This window comes from Triturus cristatus, chromosome 12, assembly GCF_964204655.1.
Source record: "Triturus cristatus chromosome 12, aTriCri1.1, whole genome shotgun sequence".
In the NCBI taxonomy this organism is placed as follows: Eukaryota; Metazoa; Chordata; class Amphibia; order Caudata; family Salamandridae; genus Triturus; species Triturus cristatus.
In genome coordinates, this window is record NC_140595.1 from 527,220,728 (window position 1) to 527,240,666 (window position 19,939).

At 48.1% G+C, this 19,939-nt stretch overlaps 1 protein-coding gene across 6 annotated transcripts in view; it reads left to right on the top strand.

Annotated features, from left to right (window-relative positions):
* LOC146776191 (geranylgeranyl pyrophosphate synthase) overlaps positions 1–19,939 on the top strand; it is a 306,512-nt gene that overhangs the window by 257,804 nt on the left and 28,769 nt on the right. For all 6 annotated transcript variants that reach the window (XM_085639866.1, XM_085639867.1, XM_085639868.1 and 3 more), the window contains one exon: positions 8,038–8,142. In XM_085639866.1, the coding sequence (XP_085495992.1) occupies positions 8,073–8,142 (70 nt within the window). In that variant the 5' untranslated portion in view covers positions 8,038–8,072. The remainder of the gene's footprint in view (positions 1–8,037; positions 8,143–19,939) is intronic.

A 19,939-nucleotide genomic window follows, 5' to 3' on the forward strand; every position in this document is an offset into this window, starting at 1 on the left:
AAGCCATCTAGATGCTTGTTTTAAGCAAAAAAGCTTTATGATAGATGTGGTCATTTGAAAAATTAACTCCACCTCCTTGCTTAGGTTTGAAAAGGTGAGGGAAATACATTTTAGACTTCTTATTCCTAAGAAATTTGAACAATTTTGAGTACAATTGTTTAAAGAAAGAAACGGGAAATAGGAGTCCTGGATAGATTATATAAGATAATGGGTGAAATCATCATTTTAATGGAGTTCAAACGACCCCACCAGGAAAGAAAAAGGGGAATCCATAGTGAAAGAAGTTTATCAACTTTACAAAGACAATCCTTTCCATTTACAGTTATGGAATCCTTAACAGAAGACAAAAGCCAAACACCTAAATATTTGATTTTAGTTGCATTCCAGTGAAAACCCGCAGCTAAAAAACAGTTGTTTATAGCAACATTTTGTAAGTGGAAGGATTTCAGTTTGTTCAGAGTTTATTTTGTAACCGTAAACTAAAGAAAATGGATCTATTTCATAAAGCCAGGCAGGTATGGAAGAATCGGGATTAGAAAGAAAAAAGGATAAAATCATCTGCATATGCAGAAAGTTTCAAGTACCTATCTCCGTAAAGAAAGCCTTCAATTGTTGCGTTACTTCGAATGCAGGACAAAGTGCTCCAGAGCTAAAATAAATAAGAGGGGATAATGGACAACCTTGGCGAACTCCCTGTTTCAGGGGAAAGTAGTTGGAAACCTTTCCATTAACAAAAACTAAAGCCATAGGGGATTTATAAAGTAGAGAAACTCATGAGATAAAGTGGGGACCTACACCGTGCCAAGACGAGGATTTGAGCAAAAAGAACCCATCTATACGGTCAAACCCTTTTTCTTCATCTATAGAAATAGCCGCAAAGGTATACAATAAAGATGGAGCTTTATTCAATAAATTAAAATTTAATCTAGAGTTATCGGAAGCAAGTCTGCCTTAAACAAAGTCTGTCTGCTCCTTACCAGTTATCAAATGGAGAACAGGGTCTAGACTTAAAGCTAAAAATTTGCAAACATTTTATAATCCACATTAACTAAGGAAATCTGTCTATAATTTTTACAGTAGGACGGATATTTGCCATCTTTATGAACGAGACATATGGTGGAACCTGAGGTACAGAAAATTGAAAAAGATGCAACAATGTGGAAGCAAAATATTAGAAAAATGCAGAAAGAATTAAACCGTAAATCAATCCGGTCCTGGAGCGTCGCCTTTTTTAATTGATTGGAGAGCTCATAGAAGTTGTGCCATAGATAGGTTGGATTCCATGGAGGAGAAGTCAATAGAACCACTACTAGAATTTTTTTGTATTTTGAGAGATAAACATCAATCTGAGAAAAATGGGAAGAAGAGTCTGGAGAATATAAAGATTTACGGTACTTCTCAAACTCGGCTAAAATATCATTGTCTTTAAAGACGCTAATACCTTCATCTGTTTTAATAGATTCAAGTGTGTGACGTTGGTGCCATATCTTTAAATAATTGGCTAACAGTTTCTCCATTGTATTGTGGCCACCATAATATCGGGCACTACTTCAAAGTAAAATAGAAGAGGCTTTGTCCATAAAAATCTTACTGAATTGCAATTTTGCGCGAATAAGATTTTGTAGATGAGGAGCAGAAGTGGAAGAGTAGTATTGGTGCTCTAGGCGTTTAATATTTCACAACAGGGATTGATGTTGCTTAAAAAGTGATTTTTTTTTTTTCTCGGATACAAAATCAATAATACGACCTCGGGCGGTAGCTTTGAATGTATCCCATAATAGTTGAGGGGAAATATCAGAGGTTTATTACTATCAAAAAATTCTGCAGCCAAATTACTGAAAGAAGAAGAAAAATTGGGGTCCAGTAAAAGTGACTTATTAAACCTCCCACCTATTGGATTTGGGATATGCCTGGACTAAGTCCAAATCTGTAACTATTGGTGCATGGTGGGAAATAGGTTCAATAGTGGAACTAATGAGGTTTTGGGAAAGTAATTTAGAAACAAAAATATGATCAAGTCTAGAAAGGGTGCCATGAGGAGGAGAGAAAAAAGAATATTCTCTACTGGACGGGTTACATAGTCTCCAAGAATCCACAAGGAGATTTTGGTAATTAAAGAATGGAATTGCTTATGCATCTTATGGGGTTTAAATCTAACTGGGGATTGTCGATCAATACAGGGGTCAATTATTTGATAACCAGTGCCTCCCAAAGTAAAGAAATCATCTGTAGAGTACAAACATTTTGCAGTCATAGAGGGCCAAAAAGCATAATCATTCTAAGTCGGACCATAAATGTTACCAACAGTAAGCTGGATATCATTAACAATAAGTTTAACAAATATCCATCTTCCTTCGGAGTCCGATTCCTGTGAAATCGTTACCAACTTTAATTTCTTGTGAGAAAGGAGTATGACACCATTCTTTTTGGCAGGGGCAGGAGAAACAAAAACAGAACGCACACAACCCCGCTTATGTTTTAAAGCTTTAGAGTCAGAAAGGTGGGTTGCCTGGAAGAGTACAAGATCAGGATTATATTTAGCTACGTGTGATAAAATTCTCTGCCTTTTTATTGGATTATTAAAACCTTTGACATTCCAAGAGATAACTGAATGATCAAACGAATAAAAATATATACACAAAGAAGCGGTCTTCTAAAAGAAAAAGCTTAATGCACATAAAGAAAGTGAGAACAGTGTACAGGAAACAGAGAGGGAAAAAACTCAGAAGGAGATGAAAGAAAAAGAGAAAATCTAGAAAAAGAGACCGTACGTGCCAAAACAATGACGACTGTAAAAAACATACCTGATGAGGATGAACAGTAGGATGGGGTTGATGACAGTATGGCACAGCAAGGGGTCACACCGTATTGACGGACAGCTAACAGAAGACAAGTAACAATGCAGTAATGACAAAGAACCTGCAAAATAGAGAGAGAATCGTAAAAGGCAAATATGCACTAACTATATTAAGAAGAACATGCGCATAAAAAAGAGATTGTAATAAAATTTATGAAAAAGACATTAGCGCCATCATCCTGTAGAAGGTCCAGAAATATCCATGGAGCTGGTTGTATGAAGACGAGGAAAGTTTAGAAGATCTGCAGGAGATGTGTAAGATGATGTCTTGTTCTGGAACGTCACCTTGAAAAGACAAGGATGATAAAGACCAAAACTGGCAGTTAAAGTACGAAGTTGTGGTCGGAGATTCAGAAACATTGTTTGGCTGCTGTAGCTTTTGAGACCTCTTGCGAAACATTATTTTTATTTCCTTGCCAAAGAATTTGTTTTTTAGACTGTGCTGCGTTGAGCACCTTCAGTAAGTCAGTCAATATGAGGAAGTAGAGAATAACACCTCTGGGTTTAGGTGAGGAGGATTGAAGTTGAGGGCGTGGACCCAATTGATGTGCTCTCTGAATATTTAGCACTGTTGAAGAAGGTAAGCCCACTAATGGGGGCAAAACAGAAGTAAAGAATGAAAAACAGTTGGTACCTTCAAGACCTTCCGGAAAGCCATAAAGCTAAAGGTTATTCCACCTGTTCTATTTTCTAAATCTTCGAAATGTGCTTCGTCCTTTTCCAAAATAGAGATTTTTCCTTCCTCATCCTGAACATCAGTAATGCACTACTCCAAAGTCGAAACTCTTTCTATCTGAGACTATTTGTCATCTAGGTTTTGCATACGCATGTTGGTCTCTTCTACAATTGGTCGTAATGCCCTTATTTCATCCAACACTAGCTCAAGAGATATAGGTGAGGGCTGTTTGACGGGGGAAGGCAGGCCCTGTTTTACTCGCTTGTTTGTAGACAAGGGTGTAGTATGACAAGACTTCGAGGGAGGTGGAGTAGAAGAAGACATTGTAGGAACAGCAGGTAGGCTCAAAATAGGCAACTTATGAGGCTATGAGCAAAGTGATAACTTATTAGTAGATGGCTGCGATGAATCAGCCGGTTTGATTTTCATCTGCCCTTACACTTTGCAAAACTGTGTAAAAAGCCCCAGAGGGTAAAGAAAACAATGAAAGAGGAAAAATCCCCCCCGTGTGGGATACTGGTAAAGTACTTTGCAAGTTTATTAAGCCAAAGAAGTCAATAACTTTCATTTAATAACAATTCAGGAATGGAAATAAGTAGCAGAAAATGGAGCGTGCCAACTTTGAAAGTGCCACTATAAACTGCCCGTGTCACGTAGAGTATAGAGCAGACGGAAGAGCAGTTCCTGTAAAGTTAGACATTAAAAGCAGTACTGAGAGCCTAAAGAGGATGAGAACACTGATAAAAATGCAGCAAAGTTCATAGTAATAAAAGAAATAGAAATGGACAGCAGTTTCCTCTGTGGGTTTATTTTGAAACAAAACGAGTGAGAAAAAGCATTCAGAGGAGCCAGTAATTACATGCTAAAACCTGAAGGGGAACTCCAGCTGAACCGAGCGTTTAAAATGGCTGCCACTGTGAGGCAGGAACATTCGGGCATGAAAATAAGGCTCGAGAAGAGGCGAAGGAAGTGGCCAAAGCTAGGGCCACGCTCAACCAGCAGAACCGCACTGAAATCTGAAATCACCCACTCATGAGCCACAGCACATCCAGAAAAGGCTGTTCTCGGAATTGCCGTCTGACGCGTGGAGCGCCCGGCTCAGACCCTTCCCCCCCCCCCCCCCCCCCCCCCCAAGCCTTTACTCTTTAACTTCGACTTTACATCTTCGCCAACACAAGCTTCACGTGTACATACACTGGCAACCATCATGGATACAGATATAAAATCTCAAATATGTAGAAAAATACTGCTTGCAAAACAATATACAACCTCTTCCAACTGGAGCAAACCAATATCATTACAGTGAAAACTCTGTGTGGCCTACTCTGATAATCTTTTAGATTTGTGAAACAAAATACCTCTCTGTAGGCTTTAATACAGAATAAAAACAATCCAGAAGACCGTGCTGATCAACTTTACCATACTTTTTCACAATAACTGTCCTATAGCCATATCCCTTCTGGAGGTGTGCCTGCAGTGCGTGTCGAACCTGCATGTATCTAAAGTGTTATGTGGCTGACAGATCGTGTTCACGCTGTAGGGAGGCGAACGGTTTAATTTCCCCCTTCACCCAGAGGTCACCTATCTTAGATATGCCTATGAGGTCCCATTTGTCAAAGCCCTTATTTTTCCACAAATTCCCGAGTAAGTCAGAGTCCCACAGGGGTTTGCCAACGTCACTGTATGTTCCCACCCCAGACTTCTATTAGTGGCATACCAAACATGTACCGAGTGTTTTGTCGGCCCCGTCAGATGACGTTTCCCAGCCTTCGAATATAGAGCCCTATTGTTCCTGCGTGGTAAGCTCTCTTTTGTTGATGAAATAAAGTCAGGCTACATTTGAACTGTCAAACGGGACTGAAAAATCCATGTAGTTGAATGACTGTCCTTCTATCTATGATGCTGCCACACAGAAAAAAACAGTAAATTATCTAGTCATGTATAGCTCTGAGAGAGAGTGACTGAGTGTTTCCCCCCCCCACCCCCCGTCAGTATCCTTGAAATTTCAAACTCATTCAGCTGGATAAATGAACAAAATAATTGCAGCTGTATGGGGGGGGGAAGCGCTTGTTTTATAGAAACACACAACTTCTGCCCAGTCAATACATGTACCCCCTGCTACCAACATGTGGGTGGAGTGAAAGACCCACTCCTGGTTGTGAATCTTAAAGCCCTTTCTTAGGTTAATCACATAATGTCTGGTGACAGACCTACAAACTAGCAACTGGTGACGCACTAGGCATAGGAGTTGTAGCAGTAAGAGAAGTAGAATCAGAATATGTGGCCAGTGTATTTGAGTGTAATGATGAACATTTGTCAGGGATGCAAACGTTTGTTCATGATGAGATGGGAAAATGTGCCTCTCAAAGAACAATGATATGATGGGGCATGTGCTTCACATGCAGATTAGTAGAGAGGAATGTAAATTTGAAGACACTAAAAAAAATCAGTCTGCTTACTAAGAAAACAGAATGGTAAATGATTCGAGGGGGCAACATATGCTGAAAGAAAAGTGTGAATATCAATGAGACTAAATATTTTCACAATATTAACATCAGCAGACATTATAGTGTGCTCAATGAAGTCTGATTAATGTTGCAACCTCCACTGATCTTAAACTTGCTGTGTTTAGGTCGTATATGAGCGTTGACACACAGCCTATCCCATGTGAGTGGCTGGATGAGGTTTTGTGGTATGTCTCCTGCTGTGGTCCTCCATCTTGTTGATGTGAGTTTGTTCAACAGTTTTAACCTTAAGGAGTCAGAAATGTGTGTTGGATGTGTGGTGTGGTTGCATGTTTCTGTAATGGCAAGAGATGGTGAAGTGTATTGTAGGTCAACGATTATGGTTTATAAGGTATGTTTCATCATCGGAGGCGGTGTCGTGGTGAAAATTGGCTGTGGTTTGGTAGGGTTGTGTGATGTACAGTGGTGCTTGTGCTGTTGTGAGACTTGTTGTGGTGTAGCTATATAGGTTTGATGAGGTAAGGATCCTTTGGCTACAGCATGAAATGGCGTTCTGGAGCAGTGTGTTGGACTAAGGTGAAAACAGTATTGTGAGTGTGCTGCTACAGTGGTGTATTGAAAGGTGCAGTATCAACAAAGAACTTTCGTGGATATGTGGTATGGCAACATACTACTCAAGGCGTAGTTTACAGTGTTGGGTGGTATGTGTGACTAGGGATGTTGTTAGTACTACCAATATAATCTCTTGGAGATCGGTTTTGGTCTGAATTGCAAGTTTTGTTGCAGGGATTCTGCTCATACACAGAACTATGCGCAGGAAACCAGGACCTCAGTGAATTGTGGTGTACCAGAAACTCACCTCAGAACCCCTTATCCGGCCAGCATCAGTGTCCCATTCGTTATCCGTATCATCACGGAGGTCCCACTGAATAGACAAACCAGAACAAGCGACTTAGGGTACTCTCAGGAATGGTGGGAATCAGAAATACCTGTTCGTAATTATTCTCATATCAGTCCACAACAAGAGTAAACGAAGACACGGTAAAGTTTAAAGATTTTATTTTATAAACCTCGTGTCCTAAGATGCATTACTTTGGCTAACACAAGCAGACAAATGATTAATATCAAAACCATCAGCATTGTTACAATACCATAGAAAATAAAGGGAGAAATCCTATTATAAATGACAGTGGGTACAACCACCTTCCCTTCACTAATAAGCTAATATTAGACTAATAAAAGGTCTCTAGGCTTGAATGGGGAACCCCATACCGTAAAGATCAGCTTAGTGGATTCACATCACTGGATCGGATGTGGTCTTCTCCTAGGAAACCTCTTCTTCAGAATGTGTGTAAAGCATGCACCCTGCGATATTAAAAGCACTCGACTTTCAGGTATTTGCAGCTGCGTGCGTGTTAGGTCTAAACAGTGGGCCGATCAACCTGAACTCAAAAACATGCATTGTCTAGCGACCCAGACTGTTTCTTTTACACAGTGTACAGACCAAGGTCGCAGCTCACGGCCAGGGATGTGAACAACAGACAGTTCTCATGTGAAGAAAAAGGCGAGCAAGCAGTTTTCAACTAATAACATGCAACTGCAGTATCGTGTGCAAAAGCAACAGAAGCGGCAAGATGGCTTTCTAACATCTAACGCGGTTATGCTAACTTAGCAATGTGTGTATGTTAATTGTAGCCTTCACTACAGCTTGTTTGTATGTTTCATGTGCAAGTTTATTTATATCTTTGTCCGCTGATGTGCGATGAAGGGGGCGGGGTTGTGCGAATTGTATGTTATGGGTTGTTTCTTTTCTCTTCAAAGGGTTCAAAACAGAAACCTTTGGACCTGTGGATAATTAATGGAATCATGAGTGTATCCTAATTGACAACTTTGCCATCTGATGTTTTCGAATATTTGTGTAGTGTACTACTAACTACTTAAAGATGTTAGCATAGCAAGATACTTTTTCTATGATGATTTATTGCATTTGTGAAATTCCTGCATCATTTTCTGTGATCATTTTAATTTTTTTTAAATAGGAAAATTGCTTGAGGTATCTTAAAGTCTACACATTATGCAAGACCTAGGAGAAACACCAGAAAGGATCTTGCTGGAACCGTACAAGTATTTGCTTCAGCTACCAGGTATGATGTTTTCTAATCAGCTAAACATGTAACTAAATTATAGAACGTTATTTAATGTGCTGGTGCGTTGCAAGAAATGTGGTTGCAGTATTCTGAATTGGAATGGCAACAGAACTTGCAATTTCTGCCTTTGTGTATTTTTTAATTTCTTTATTTCTGTAGCGCTACACCAAAGGCATTGATATGCTGTACAAGAAATATTAGAATATATTGCTTTGTAACATATTGGGAACTGGCAGTAATGGGAATAACGCAAACGTTCTAGTTCTCTATTGTAAGAGGGTGGATAGACGCTAGAAACGTGGGTTAAAAATGTGCTGTATGCGGCGAGTCCGGCTCGAGATGGAATTGATGCGCTTACCACATTTTCCTCGTTTGCTGCACTGACTTTGTAACATATTTCTGACTCTGTAATGCGGCAGTTCTTAACCTTTTGACTTCTGTGAACCCCCACCAGATCATTGTTAGAAGCCAGGAACCCCAGCCCAAGCTATTTCCACGATTTGAACCTCAAAGCAATACACAAAAATAAGTATACATCATACAAACATTCAAATTGTGACCCATTTTGCTTAATTTACATATTAAAAAATACACAAATCAAACTTTTAATGGAAAGTAGCAGCGTTTCCAACTGCAATTTCCAATACACAAAGTTATATGCTACACTCTAGCATCACTTTGAAATTTTTGCTCATAATAAATATGTAGTTATGTCTACGCATTGCAGTGCTTCAGTCGACTGTCCATGCTAGATTTTGATTGCTGCTCCTATGAATCAAGCTTAGGATACCAACTTAACTTTTAGTTTCCAGCTCCAAATATCTTCACATTTACAGAGCATGTAAAATTGTTCAATTTGCTTTTTAAGTATATACACTTTTATTCTGGTATTTTTTTTTTTTTTTTTTTTTTTGGAAACCGTTTATTACAAAACTCAAAAAATATACAAAGATGGGCCTACAACCTTCCGGCCGGCCGCTAGCAAACAAAAGGAACATATGATACACATTATAAAGCACGTGGTGCGGCGGAGGAGCATGCACAGGAGTTAGCAGCGTTGAGAGCCACACCATCCGGACCCCACTATACGGTTTCATTTTAAACTTAAAGAACAACCAGAAAAACAAACCCACAAGGCAATCCACAATCGGAAATAGCAGCATGTGCTCCCCTGGAGGGGGGACCCTAAACGTCCATAGGAGTCTCAAGAAGGGGAAGAGATCAGGACTAGGGCTGGGTAAACCCAATGCCCGGTATCGGGGAGATGAGTCGGCTAAGGGGACGGGGCAGGCGACGGATCGGGCAATAACGGCGGAGCACAGATTCCCCCGCGGTAGGCGTTCCAGGGGCCCCATACTTTCACCCATGTCCCAGGCTTACCTCTCGCCACATACACCACCTTTTCCCGAAACATGCACCAATCCATATGTTCCTTCCAGGCCGAGACAGTCGGGGGCCTCTGGGATCCCCACAGTTGAGCAATATCGCGCTTGGCCACCATATATCCCAGAGTCACCCACCACGTCTGCGGCGCCGAGTAATCGGTAGGTTCCCACACATTCAACAGGCATCTCCTCGCTTCGGGCAGCAGCGCCACATGCGTAACCACTCGCAGCACCTCATGCACACCACGCCAGAATCTCTCCACCTCCGGGCATTCCCACAAGATATGCAGAAAAGTCCCCGAAGCACCACACCCACGCTTACACAACCCGTCCACAGCATAGCCCATACGCAGGAGCCTTGGCCCCGTCATGTAGACCCTGTGGAGTATCTTGAGCTGGACGAAGCGAAGGCGGGCCGGTATGGCCACCTCTTTCGGGGAGGCCACCGCGGAGGTCCAGTCCTCGTCGTCCAGCTCCAGCCCATCGGCAACCCAAGCCTCACGAAGGGCAGTCAGCAATCCCGAGCGGTCGTTGATCAGTTTTTTGTAGATCAGTGAGATCGTGCTGTCCGGGACGTGTCCATCCAGCACTCTATCCTCCAGGGGGGAATACTCCGGGATGGAGGCAACGTCCGGAAAGACGGAGCATAGTGCATGACGGACCTGCAAATACCGAAAGTACTCCCTGCCCTGCAACTGAAATTCCGTCTGCAGCATCTCGAACGTTTTAAATCCTCCCCTCGTCCAGAGATCCCCCACTTTGCTGATGCCTATCATGTCCCACTTCTCGAAGCCCTTCGAGGTCCACAGGGAGCCCAACTGCTCAGATGCGTATAGTGGTGACGCCCGGGTCAAACGGTCCTTCCACCCCATAGCTACATTGGCCGCGTGCCACACTCGCACCATGACACGCGTGGGGCCCGTTAGGCGAGCGTCGGGCGCGCTGGAGTAGAGCGCTCGATTATAGTCACCACCTGGGAGTAGCATCTTATCCATCTCGAATGCCCGGTTTAAGGCGGGCCCGTATAGGCCGTGATTAATCGCAGCCAGCTGGGAGGCCCAATAGTACCGTTTAATATCCGGGAGGGCAATCCCCCCGTCATACCATGGGAGCGTCAGCTTCGCCAGGGCAATACGCGGCCTCCCGTCCCAGAACAGGCGGCGTTGCAAACTCTCCACCTCACGGAAGTAGCGCGCCGGGACGAGGTCCATAGTGTTCTGCAAAGCGTACAGGAAACGCGGCAACGACATCATCTTAAACAATGCCGCCCGGCCGAGCGGCGAAAGCGGCAGGCGCCGCCAGCGCGCGACGTCCTCCTTCAGGCGCTGGAGGGGGGGGAAGCAAGTTCCGATCATACCGGGCCTCCGGGTCCAGAGTAATGAAGACACCCAGGTACCTAAACCCCCGCGGGGCGATCCGGATCGGACAGCCCCGCGGGAGGATGGGAGCCTCCCCAGAGAGTACATACACACATGATTTAGCCCAGTTGATGACAAGGCCGGAGTTGCGACCAAATGAATGTAAAACATCAACCAGTACTATCAGTGATTTACGTGGGGAAGCTAGGTACAAGAGGATGTCATCAGCGTATAGGGATACGCGGTCCTCCTACTCGGGGGTCCAGCGGAGACCACGGATAGAAGGATGCCACCGCAGCCACTCCGCCAGGGGCTCCAAGGCGAGCGCAAAAAGGAGCGGCGATAAGGGGCAGCCCTGCCGCGTGCCCCGGCCCAGCTCGAACGGAGCCGATACTCTACCGTTCACCACCACCTGCGCCAATGGGCCCGAATACAGCAATTTGACCCAACTGATGAACCCTGCGCCAAATCCAAACTTCGCAAGCATCGCCCAGATGTATGGCCATTCAAGCGTGTCAAACGCCATGGTGGCGTCTAAGGACGCCAAAATGGCCGGCTCCCGTATGAACGGGACACGTGCGAGCACCCCATGCAAACGCCGCAAATTAAGGGCTGTGTTGCAATGGGGAATAAAGCCGGACTGGTCCTGATGAACCAAGTCGCCGACCAGCCGATTGGCCAGTACCCTGGCGAATTTTGGGCTCCGCATTCAGTAGCGAAATGGGCCGCTAGGATGTAACCAGGTCCCGAGGTCTCCCCTCCTTGTGGATAACCACGATTGTAGCCAGACGCTGGTCCAGCGGGAGGGTGCCCACCGAGTGGGCCGCCAGGAACATAGCCCGGAGATGTGGTGCCAGCGTATCCGGTCGCAACTTGTACAACTCGATAGGGAGACCATTAGGACCCATGGCCTTGCCGGAAGCGACCGAACGTATGGCGAGGGCGATTTCGTCGGAGGTGGGAGCGGCGTCCAGTGACACTCTGTCCTCCTCCGAAAGGGACGGCAGCGCGATATCCCTGAGCAGGGCACGGGAATCCTCTTCAGAGCAGGAAGACACCGGGGAATACACCCCACGGAAATAATCCGCGAAACAGGAGACAATTTCTTCTGGCTCAGTGACACACACACCATCCGTTTTCTCAATCAGCGGGACCACACGACTCGCTCTCTCTTTTTTGTCCAGCCACGCTATCAGTTTACCAGCCTTATCACCCACATCATACAGTCGCCCCTGTTGCTCTCTACTGAGGCCCCTGGCCGCCTCCGTGACGAGGGCCCTATAGGCCGCTTGCTTGAGTTGGAGGGCATGTAATGCGGCATCCGTCACCCCACCTTCTAGATTACCCTCCAACTCGGCTATTTCAGCTTCCACCCGGGTCACCTCCTCCCGCTCGCCCCTCCGGGCGTGGGAAATAAGGGACAGGGCCTCTCCTCGGAGTACTGTCTTGAAGGCCTCCCATAGTGATACAGCCGAAGGCACGGACCCCACATTCTCGTCAAAATATCGCTGAAGGGATTTAATCAAGTCAGCGCGAATGGTGGGGTCGCGCAGGTACCAGGGATTGATCGGGACCACCCTACCCTCACCCCTCGGAAAGATATCAAAGTGTAACAAGAGCGGGGAGTGGTCCGAGATGCCCCGTGCCAAATGGCGCACCTCTCCCACCCTCCCAACATAGGCCGCCGGGACCAGGACATAATCTAGTCGTGAGAGACTACCATGGGCCCCCGAGTGGAAGGTATACTGTAGCTGCGTGGGATGTTTTAAACGCCAGCAGTCCACCAATCCCAAAGTATCCAAAAGGCCAGATAGCCACGCCTGGGCCCGGGGGAGGTCCCTAGGGGGGTGACGATCCACAGTCCCGGAAACCACCGCATTGAAATCCCCCCCCACCAGTAGAAGCCCCCCCGGAAGGCCAAGGAGAAGGCGCCCCAGGTCCGCAAAGGTAGTAGACTGCAGCCCCGGCGGGATGTATACTGACACAAAGACAACCACTTTGCCCTCCATTCTTCCCACCAAGACCGTGTAACGTCCCCTGTCATCGTGGAGCACCTCATCAATCTCCAACGGGAGCGAGTTCTTCACCATGATGCCCACACCCCTTGAGCCAGACGTGAAGCCCGAGTGGGCCACTAGGCGATAGCCACGCCGATTCATGGCGCAGAAGGAGTTGCCAATGAGGTGTGTCTCCTGCAGAAAAACATCGGGCGAGATTCGCTTCAAGAACTGCAGGACCACACCTCGTTTGATCCTGTCCCCCAGTCCATTCACATTCCAGGACAACAAAGTTAATTCCCTACCCCCCATCATATACAGAAGCCATCATTTGTCCCCCCGAGAGCACTTTAGAGCTAACACAAAGGTTCGAGGCATGTGGGCTGCTGAATTCATATCTGTGCATAGATCGCCGCCTAGTGTTGGGTCCGGATGTTTGCACGTTGTTGTCCTGGAAGAGTCTTCGAAGTATCCTTGGATAGGTGACTCCTCCCCTGGACTACAGTGCGCATGGGCATCCTCTCCATCCTCAGATTGTTTTTTTCCGCCATTGGGTTCGGATGTGCTATCTTAGCTCAAGTTAGGAAAAAATTTTGTCGAGGCCTTTAGTTCGCGTCGGTACTGTTTATCGATCGGTTTTCGATACTCTCTGTTAGTTTACTAACTTCCAGCACCGACTTTGTTCGCATTTACCTGTCCATCAACTACTTCGACGATGGAATCGAGGACGCCATTCAAAAGGTGTCCGGTATGTAATGCGAAGTACCCACACATCGACGTCCATCCGGTGTGCAACAAATGCCTTTCGCCGGACCACGACGAGTCGACATGTATGGCCTGTGCCCGGTTCCGTTCAAAGAAGACTCTGCGGAATCGTCGAGCGGCGAGGCTCGAAGCGCAGCACGCGGCACCGGCCCCAGCTGACATCTTCGACGACGCGGACGACGTCGAAGAAGTAGAAGTCTTACCCTCCAGTCCCGTTTCCGACCAAGAACCCGGATCGGACGAGGCCGACGAGTCACTCTTCCACAGAGGTGAAGACGACACCGAGGTAGGAGACGACGAGGAGGCCTTAGGGGCCGAAGAGAGTAGCTCCGATGATGAACAAGGCCTACCTGTTCAAACCGAGAATTCACCAGTGCCACAGACTATGGCTCCGGTCGAGGGATCGCCTTCGGGCCTTACCCGAGACCTATCACGCAGTCCTTCGGCCCCGCCCTCGGGCCCGGCCTCGGACGTTCAGCGGCAGCCATTACCGCTTAAGCCAGCTGGTTTCCCTTCCACGAAACCGAAACCGAAAGCTGCTCAGGTTCCTACGAAACCGAAACTGAAAGTGGCGCTAGTCGGATCGAGGCCTTCAACACCTTCGACGCCGGCGCACCGTGTCGGCACCGACCGCACCAAGGGGGACTTCGGTGCCGAACTCGAGACGGGCGACATGGGAGTCGACAAACGGAAGAAGGCCATCGGCGCCGAAAAACCTGCTCGGTTACCGGCGTCGACGCCACCGACACCGAGGGCCGTCCCGCCTGCTACGCCTCGCAGCACCCCCTCGACGACACCGAAACCTCACGTGTCGAAGACGTCGACGGTGATCTCCGCACCTCGGCTCGATGCACCACGGGCGCAGAAGATATCTGCAGCCGCCTCGACGACCCTGGCGGGGGCCACGACCTCTAAGGCGCCCCGAGTACGGCCTGGCGCAATGCCAGGCTGCAAAACCAAGGCTGCCCTCCAGGACCAGTCGGGTTCGATCGATCCAGCGGTTTCGTCGGTGCCGACCAGCATTACCTTCGGCTTGCCTCCATCCACAATCCCGAAGGCGTTTCAACTCAGGACACAGGCCACCAAAACTGCGGTTACGCCTGTCGAGCCGTCACCGTCACGCGTCATCGACGCCGACACTGGCAGGATGATTCTCCACGACCGAAGGATAACTTCGGAACCGCCATTGGAACCTTTCAGGATCCCGCTAAAGAGGAAGCTGCCTGTGGACACAGAACCTCTCCTGTATGAACCCTTTCATTCACCCTACCAGGATCCACACCGGGCCTCCCCCACACGCTCCGACACGGATGCATTGGAGGACTACATGGGTGAACAAGTCCCCTACCATGTGGACACGGACCCTGATGACCAGCAGGACCCTGACCAAACTTGGGGCGACCCTGCAGACCCCAGTGCACCTCTTGATGCACAGGACCCACAACTATATGGGGCAAAAACGTCACCCACAGAGGATACTGCGGCGTTCAACGCTCTGATTGAACGGGCGGCGAACAACCATGATGTACAGCTTCACTCTGATATCATCGAAGATGACTTTCTAATGGACACCTTTGCATCCTCAGAAAGACATGTAAAGACTCTGCCAATGTTGAAGGGGGTCCTTAAGCCAGCCACTGACATTTTCAGGGAACCCACCAGGGCACGAGTGATAAACCCCAGGATCGATAAGAAATACAGATCAGCACCTGGGGATCCTACTTACATCAGAGGACAATTACCACTCGACTCCATCGTTGTGGCGAATGCCCGCAAGAGGGCACACTCGCAGACAACGGGTGACGCTCCTCCCCCGGACAAGGAGTCCAAGGTGCTGGAGACCTCCGGCAAGCGAGTTGCCGCACAAGCTGCAAGCATATGGCGCATAGCTAACACTCAAGCGCTCCTCGCTCGCTACGATAGGGCGCACTATGACACAATGGAGCAACTCCTTCAACACCTCCCTGACCCCTACAAAGAAGGTGCAGAAATCCTTATCAGAGAGGGACAGCTACTCACAAATGCTGCCATCAAATGTGCACTAGACGCTGCTGACACGGCTGCCAGGGCCATCAACACTAGCGTCATCCTACGACGTCACGCCTGGCTACGTATCTCAGGATTCAAGCCTGAGGTACAAAACAATATCCTTAATCAGCCTGTCAACCCCGACTTTTTGTTCGGGCCTGAGGTTGACGCCACCCTCGAGAAGATAAAAAAGGACACGGACACTGCAAAGTCCATGGGCGCCCTACAAACTCAGTCCTTTCGGAGCGGCTCCTTTCGTCGCCCCGGAAACAAGGGAGCAGGCAGAGGACAGGGGTCACAACAAACATATAACAAGGGTAATACGCAGACCACCTACGATAAGAACACCCGAGGTGGCTATCGTGGCTCCAGTACCAAGGGCAGAGGACGTGGCTACGGCAACACCAGGTCCTCCCCCAAGAACAAGCAGTGACGCCCTCTCCCTTCCTCCCGACCACATAACACCTGTCGGGGGAAGGCTACAACGGTTCCTGTCCACGTGGAACTCCATCACCACGGACAGGTGGGTCAAAGATATTATAAAATACGGTTACTGTCTGGAGTTAACTTCCACTCCACCCACAATACCACCAAGAAACCGTCCTATGTCTTCAGAGCACTTGACGCTCTTACAGCAAGAGGTAGAAAGTATGCTTCTAAAAGGCGCTATCGAGGTCGTACCCGTCCACGAGCGGGGCACGGGGGTTTACTCCCTCTACTTCTTAATTCCAAAAAAGGACGGGTCGCTCAGGCCTATATTAGACCTGAGACCCCTGAACCAGTACATTCTTTCGGAGCACTTTCACATGCTCACTCTACAGCAAGTCCTTCCGCTTCTCCAGCAGGGAGACTTCCTAGCATCACTGGACCTCAAGGATGCGTATTTTCACATACCCATCCACCCCTCACACAAAAAATACCTCAGGTTCACTGTTCAGGGGCAGCACTATCAGTTCAAAGTCCTTCCCTTCGGCGTGACAACAGCGCCCAGGGTTTTCACAAAGTGCCTAGCTACGGTGGCGGCACATTTACGGAGACAGCACATACACGTCTACCCCTACCTAGACGACTGGCTCGTTCAAGCGAGATCGGCCCAGCAATGTGCAAGCCACGTGTCCCGTACCATTCACCTTCTTCACAGTCTGGGATTCTCACTAAATTACCCAAAGTCTCATCTCCAGCCCGCACACGTACAACAGTACCTAGGTGCGACTATAGACACTCTGGCGGCCACAGCTCAGCCAAATTTAGTGAGGATCAACGGCATACAAGCGCTGATCTCCAAGTTCAGACCCAACCACTCGCTTCCAGCGCGAGTGTTTATGCAGTTGATAGGCATGATGGCCTCCTGCATCTTCATAGTCCCGCACGCGAGATTACATATGCGCCCACTTCAGGAGTGCCTAGCACGTCAGTGGAATCAGGCTCAAGGACAGTTGAAAGACCTAGTGTTGGTGAGCGGTCGGGCATACAACTCTCTGCATTGGTGGAATCCACAAAACCTTTGCAAGGGCCGACCGTTCCAAGAGCCTGTTCCACAAATAGTACTGACAGCGGACGCGTCTCTCCAGGGATGGGGAGCTCATGTACTCCACTACACAGTGCAGGGACTATGGACGACACAACAGAAGAAGATGCACATCAACCTTCTGGAACTGATGGCAATCTTCCTGGCCATGAAGGTTTTCAAAGTACATCTGTGCAACAAGGTCGTGTTGATCCGGACGGACAACATGACCGCAATGTACTACATACAGAAGCAGGGAGGGACACACTCTCCACAGTTGTCTCATCTGGCTCAGAGCATGTGGAAGTGGGCCATTCAGAGGAACATGTTCCTCATGGCGGAACACCTCCCCGGCAAGGACAACCAGATGGCGGATCTGCTCAGCAGACACAGCCACCAGATGCACGAGTGGGAGTTACACCCATCGGTACTCCAACCGTACTTCCAGCAGTGGGGTCACCCAGAAATAGACCTATTCGCGACAAGCGAAAACGCAAAATGCCAAAGCTTCGCCGCCAGATTCCCACACCCGCAGTCGCAGGGCAATGCGATATGGATGAACTGGTCCGGCAAATTTGCGTACGCTTTTCCTCCAGCACCGTTGATACCGCTGGTGGCTCGCAAACTCCGACAACACTCCCTGACACTCGTCCTAGTTGCTCCCACGTGGGCACGCCAGCCGTGGTACACCACCTTCCTCGAACTTTCCGTGGTACCGCATCAAAGGCTGCGGATCAAACCCGCGCATTTGACGCAGAACCATGGAGAGGTTCAGCACCCAGATCCGCAACAGCTGAACCTGGCGATCTGGCTCCTGAAGTCCTAGAGTTTGGCTATCTCAATCTGCCACCTGACTGTATGGACATCATCAAGGAGGCCAGGAGACCCACTACAAGAGCTTGCTATGCAGCCAAATGGAAAAGGTTTGTCATTTATTGCGGTAATAATGACATTAACCCGCTGGACGCATCCATCCACAACATCATATGTTACCTCTTACATCTATACCGATGCAATCTGGCGTACACCTCTATACGGGTCCATTTGACCGCAATATCAGCCTATCTGCAAACCAGGCAGCACCTCTCTCTCTTCAGAGTGCCTGCCATCAAAGCATTCTTGGAAGGACTCAAACGAGTCATTCCACCTAGTCACCCACCGGCTCCAATGTGGAACCTCAACTTGGTCCTCACACGCCTGATGGGTCCACCCTTTGAACCTCTACACTCATGCGAGATTCAATTCCTTACCTGGAAAGTAGCCTTCCTGGTAGCGATCACTTCCCTAAGAAGAGTTAGTGAACTCCAGGCACTAACCGTTCAAGAGCCATTTATTCAGGTTCACGCCAACAGGGTCGTACTACGTACCAACCCCAAATTCATGCCCAAGGTAATATCGCAGTTCCACATGAACCAGACTATTGAACTGCCCGTTTTCTTCCAAAACCCACAAACTGTTGCAGAGAGGGCATTACATACACTAGATGTACGGAGGGCCCTCATGTACTACATCGACAGGACTAAACCCTTCAGGAAGACAAAACAACTGTTCGTTGCCTTTGCCCCACACCACAAAGGTAACGCCATCTCCAAAGCAGGGATAGCCAGATGGATAGTTAAGTGTATTCAAATCTGTTATCAAAAGGCAAAACGCACATTAACTATTCCACCACGAGCCCACTCAACACGCAAGTTGGGGGCTTCCATGGCCTTCCTAGGAAACATTCCCCTGCATGATATATGCAGAGCAGCCACATGGTCCACTACACACACATTTACAAAACACTATTGCGTAGATGTGCAGTCAAAACAGCAGGCAGCTGTAGGACAGGCTGTTCTCAAAACACTTTTTCAGACCGCTGCAGCTGGCACGGGTAGCCGCCGCCAATAGAGGGCACTGCTATGTATTCTATGCACAGATATGAATTCAGCAGCCCACATGCCTCGAACTGAATATGCTACTTACCAGTATGCATCTGTTCTTGGCATGTAGGGCTGCTGACATTCATATCGCCCTCCCTCCTCCCCGGCGCCTGTCGCAGCTGCAGCTCTCAGAATCATTGCAAGCATGGTCATCACTTTCTGTATCTACTCCATCACTGCCACAATGGCGAAAAACAATCTGAGGATGGAGAGGATGCCCATGCGCACTGTAGTCCAGGGGAGGAGTCACCTATCCAAGGATACTTCGAAGACTCTTCCAGGACAACAACGTGCAAACATCCGGACCCAACACTAGGCGGCGATCTATGCACAGATATGAATGTCAGCAGCCCTACATGCCAAGAACAGATGCATACTGGTAAGTAGCATATTCAATACTTTTGCCTTGTGGTGAAAACGAACAACACCCCATCCCTACCCACCCGCCCCAACAAAACTCCCCCCTCCCTGCACCCCTGCATGAGCCCGAACAGCCCCCCCAACGTGCAGTGTGCCTGTCGCCCCATATATAGTTAAACTAACTAAACCCCCTAGAGGAGGAAGGAGAACCCCCAGTAGACCCAACACAACCTCCATAGGAGGGGAACTTATACAGACAGACGCTTAATCGAAAGTGGCATCATTGTCGTCCAGAGTGAGGCCTAATATTAACCCCTCAGTCCCGATCCAGTGGGCCGTCTCCCCCCGCCGCCCCCCCCCGCCCCCTCGATCACGATCCCCAGACAGAGTATCCAGCCAGTCCCCGGCCGCTTCGGGACGATCAAAAAAGTGCGTGCGACCCTCTACCTCCACTCGCAGCTTGGCTGGGAAG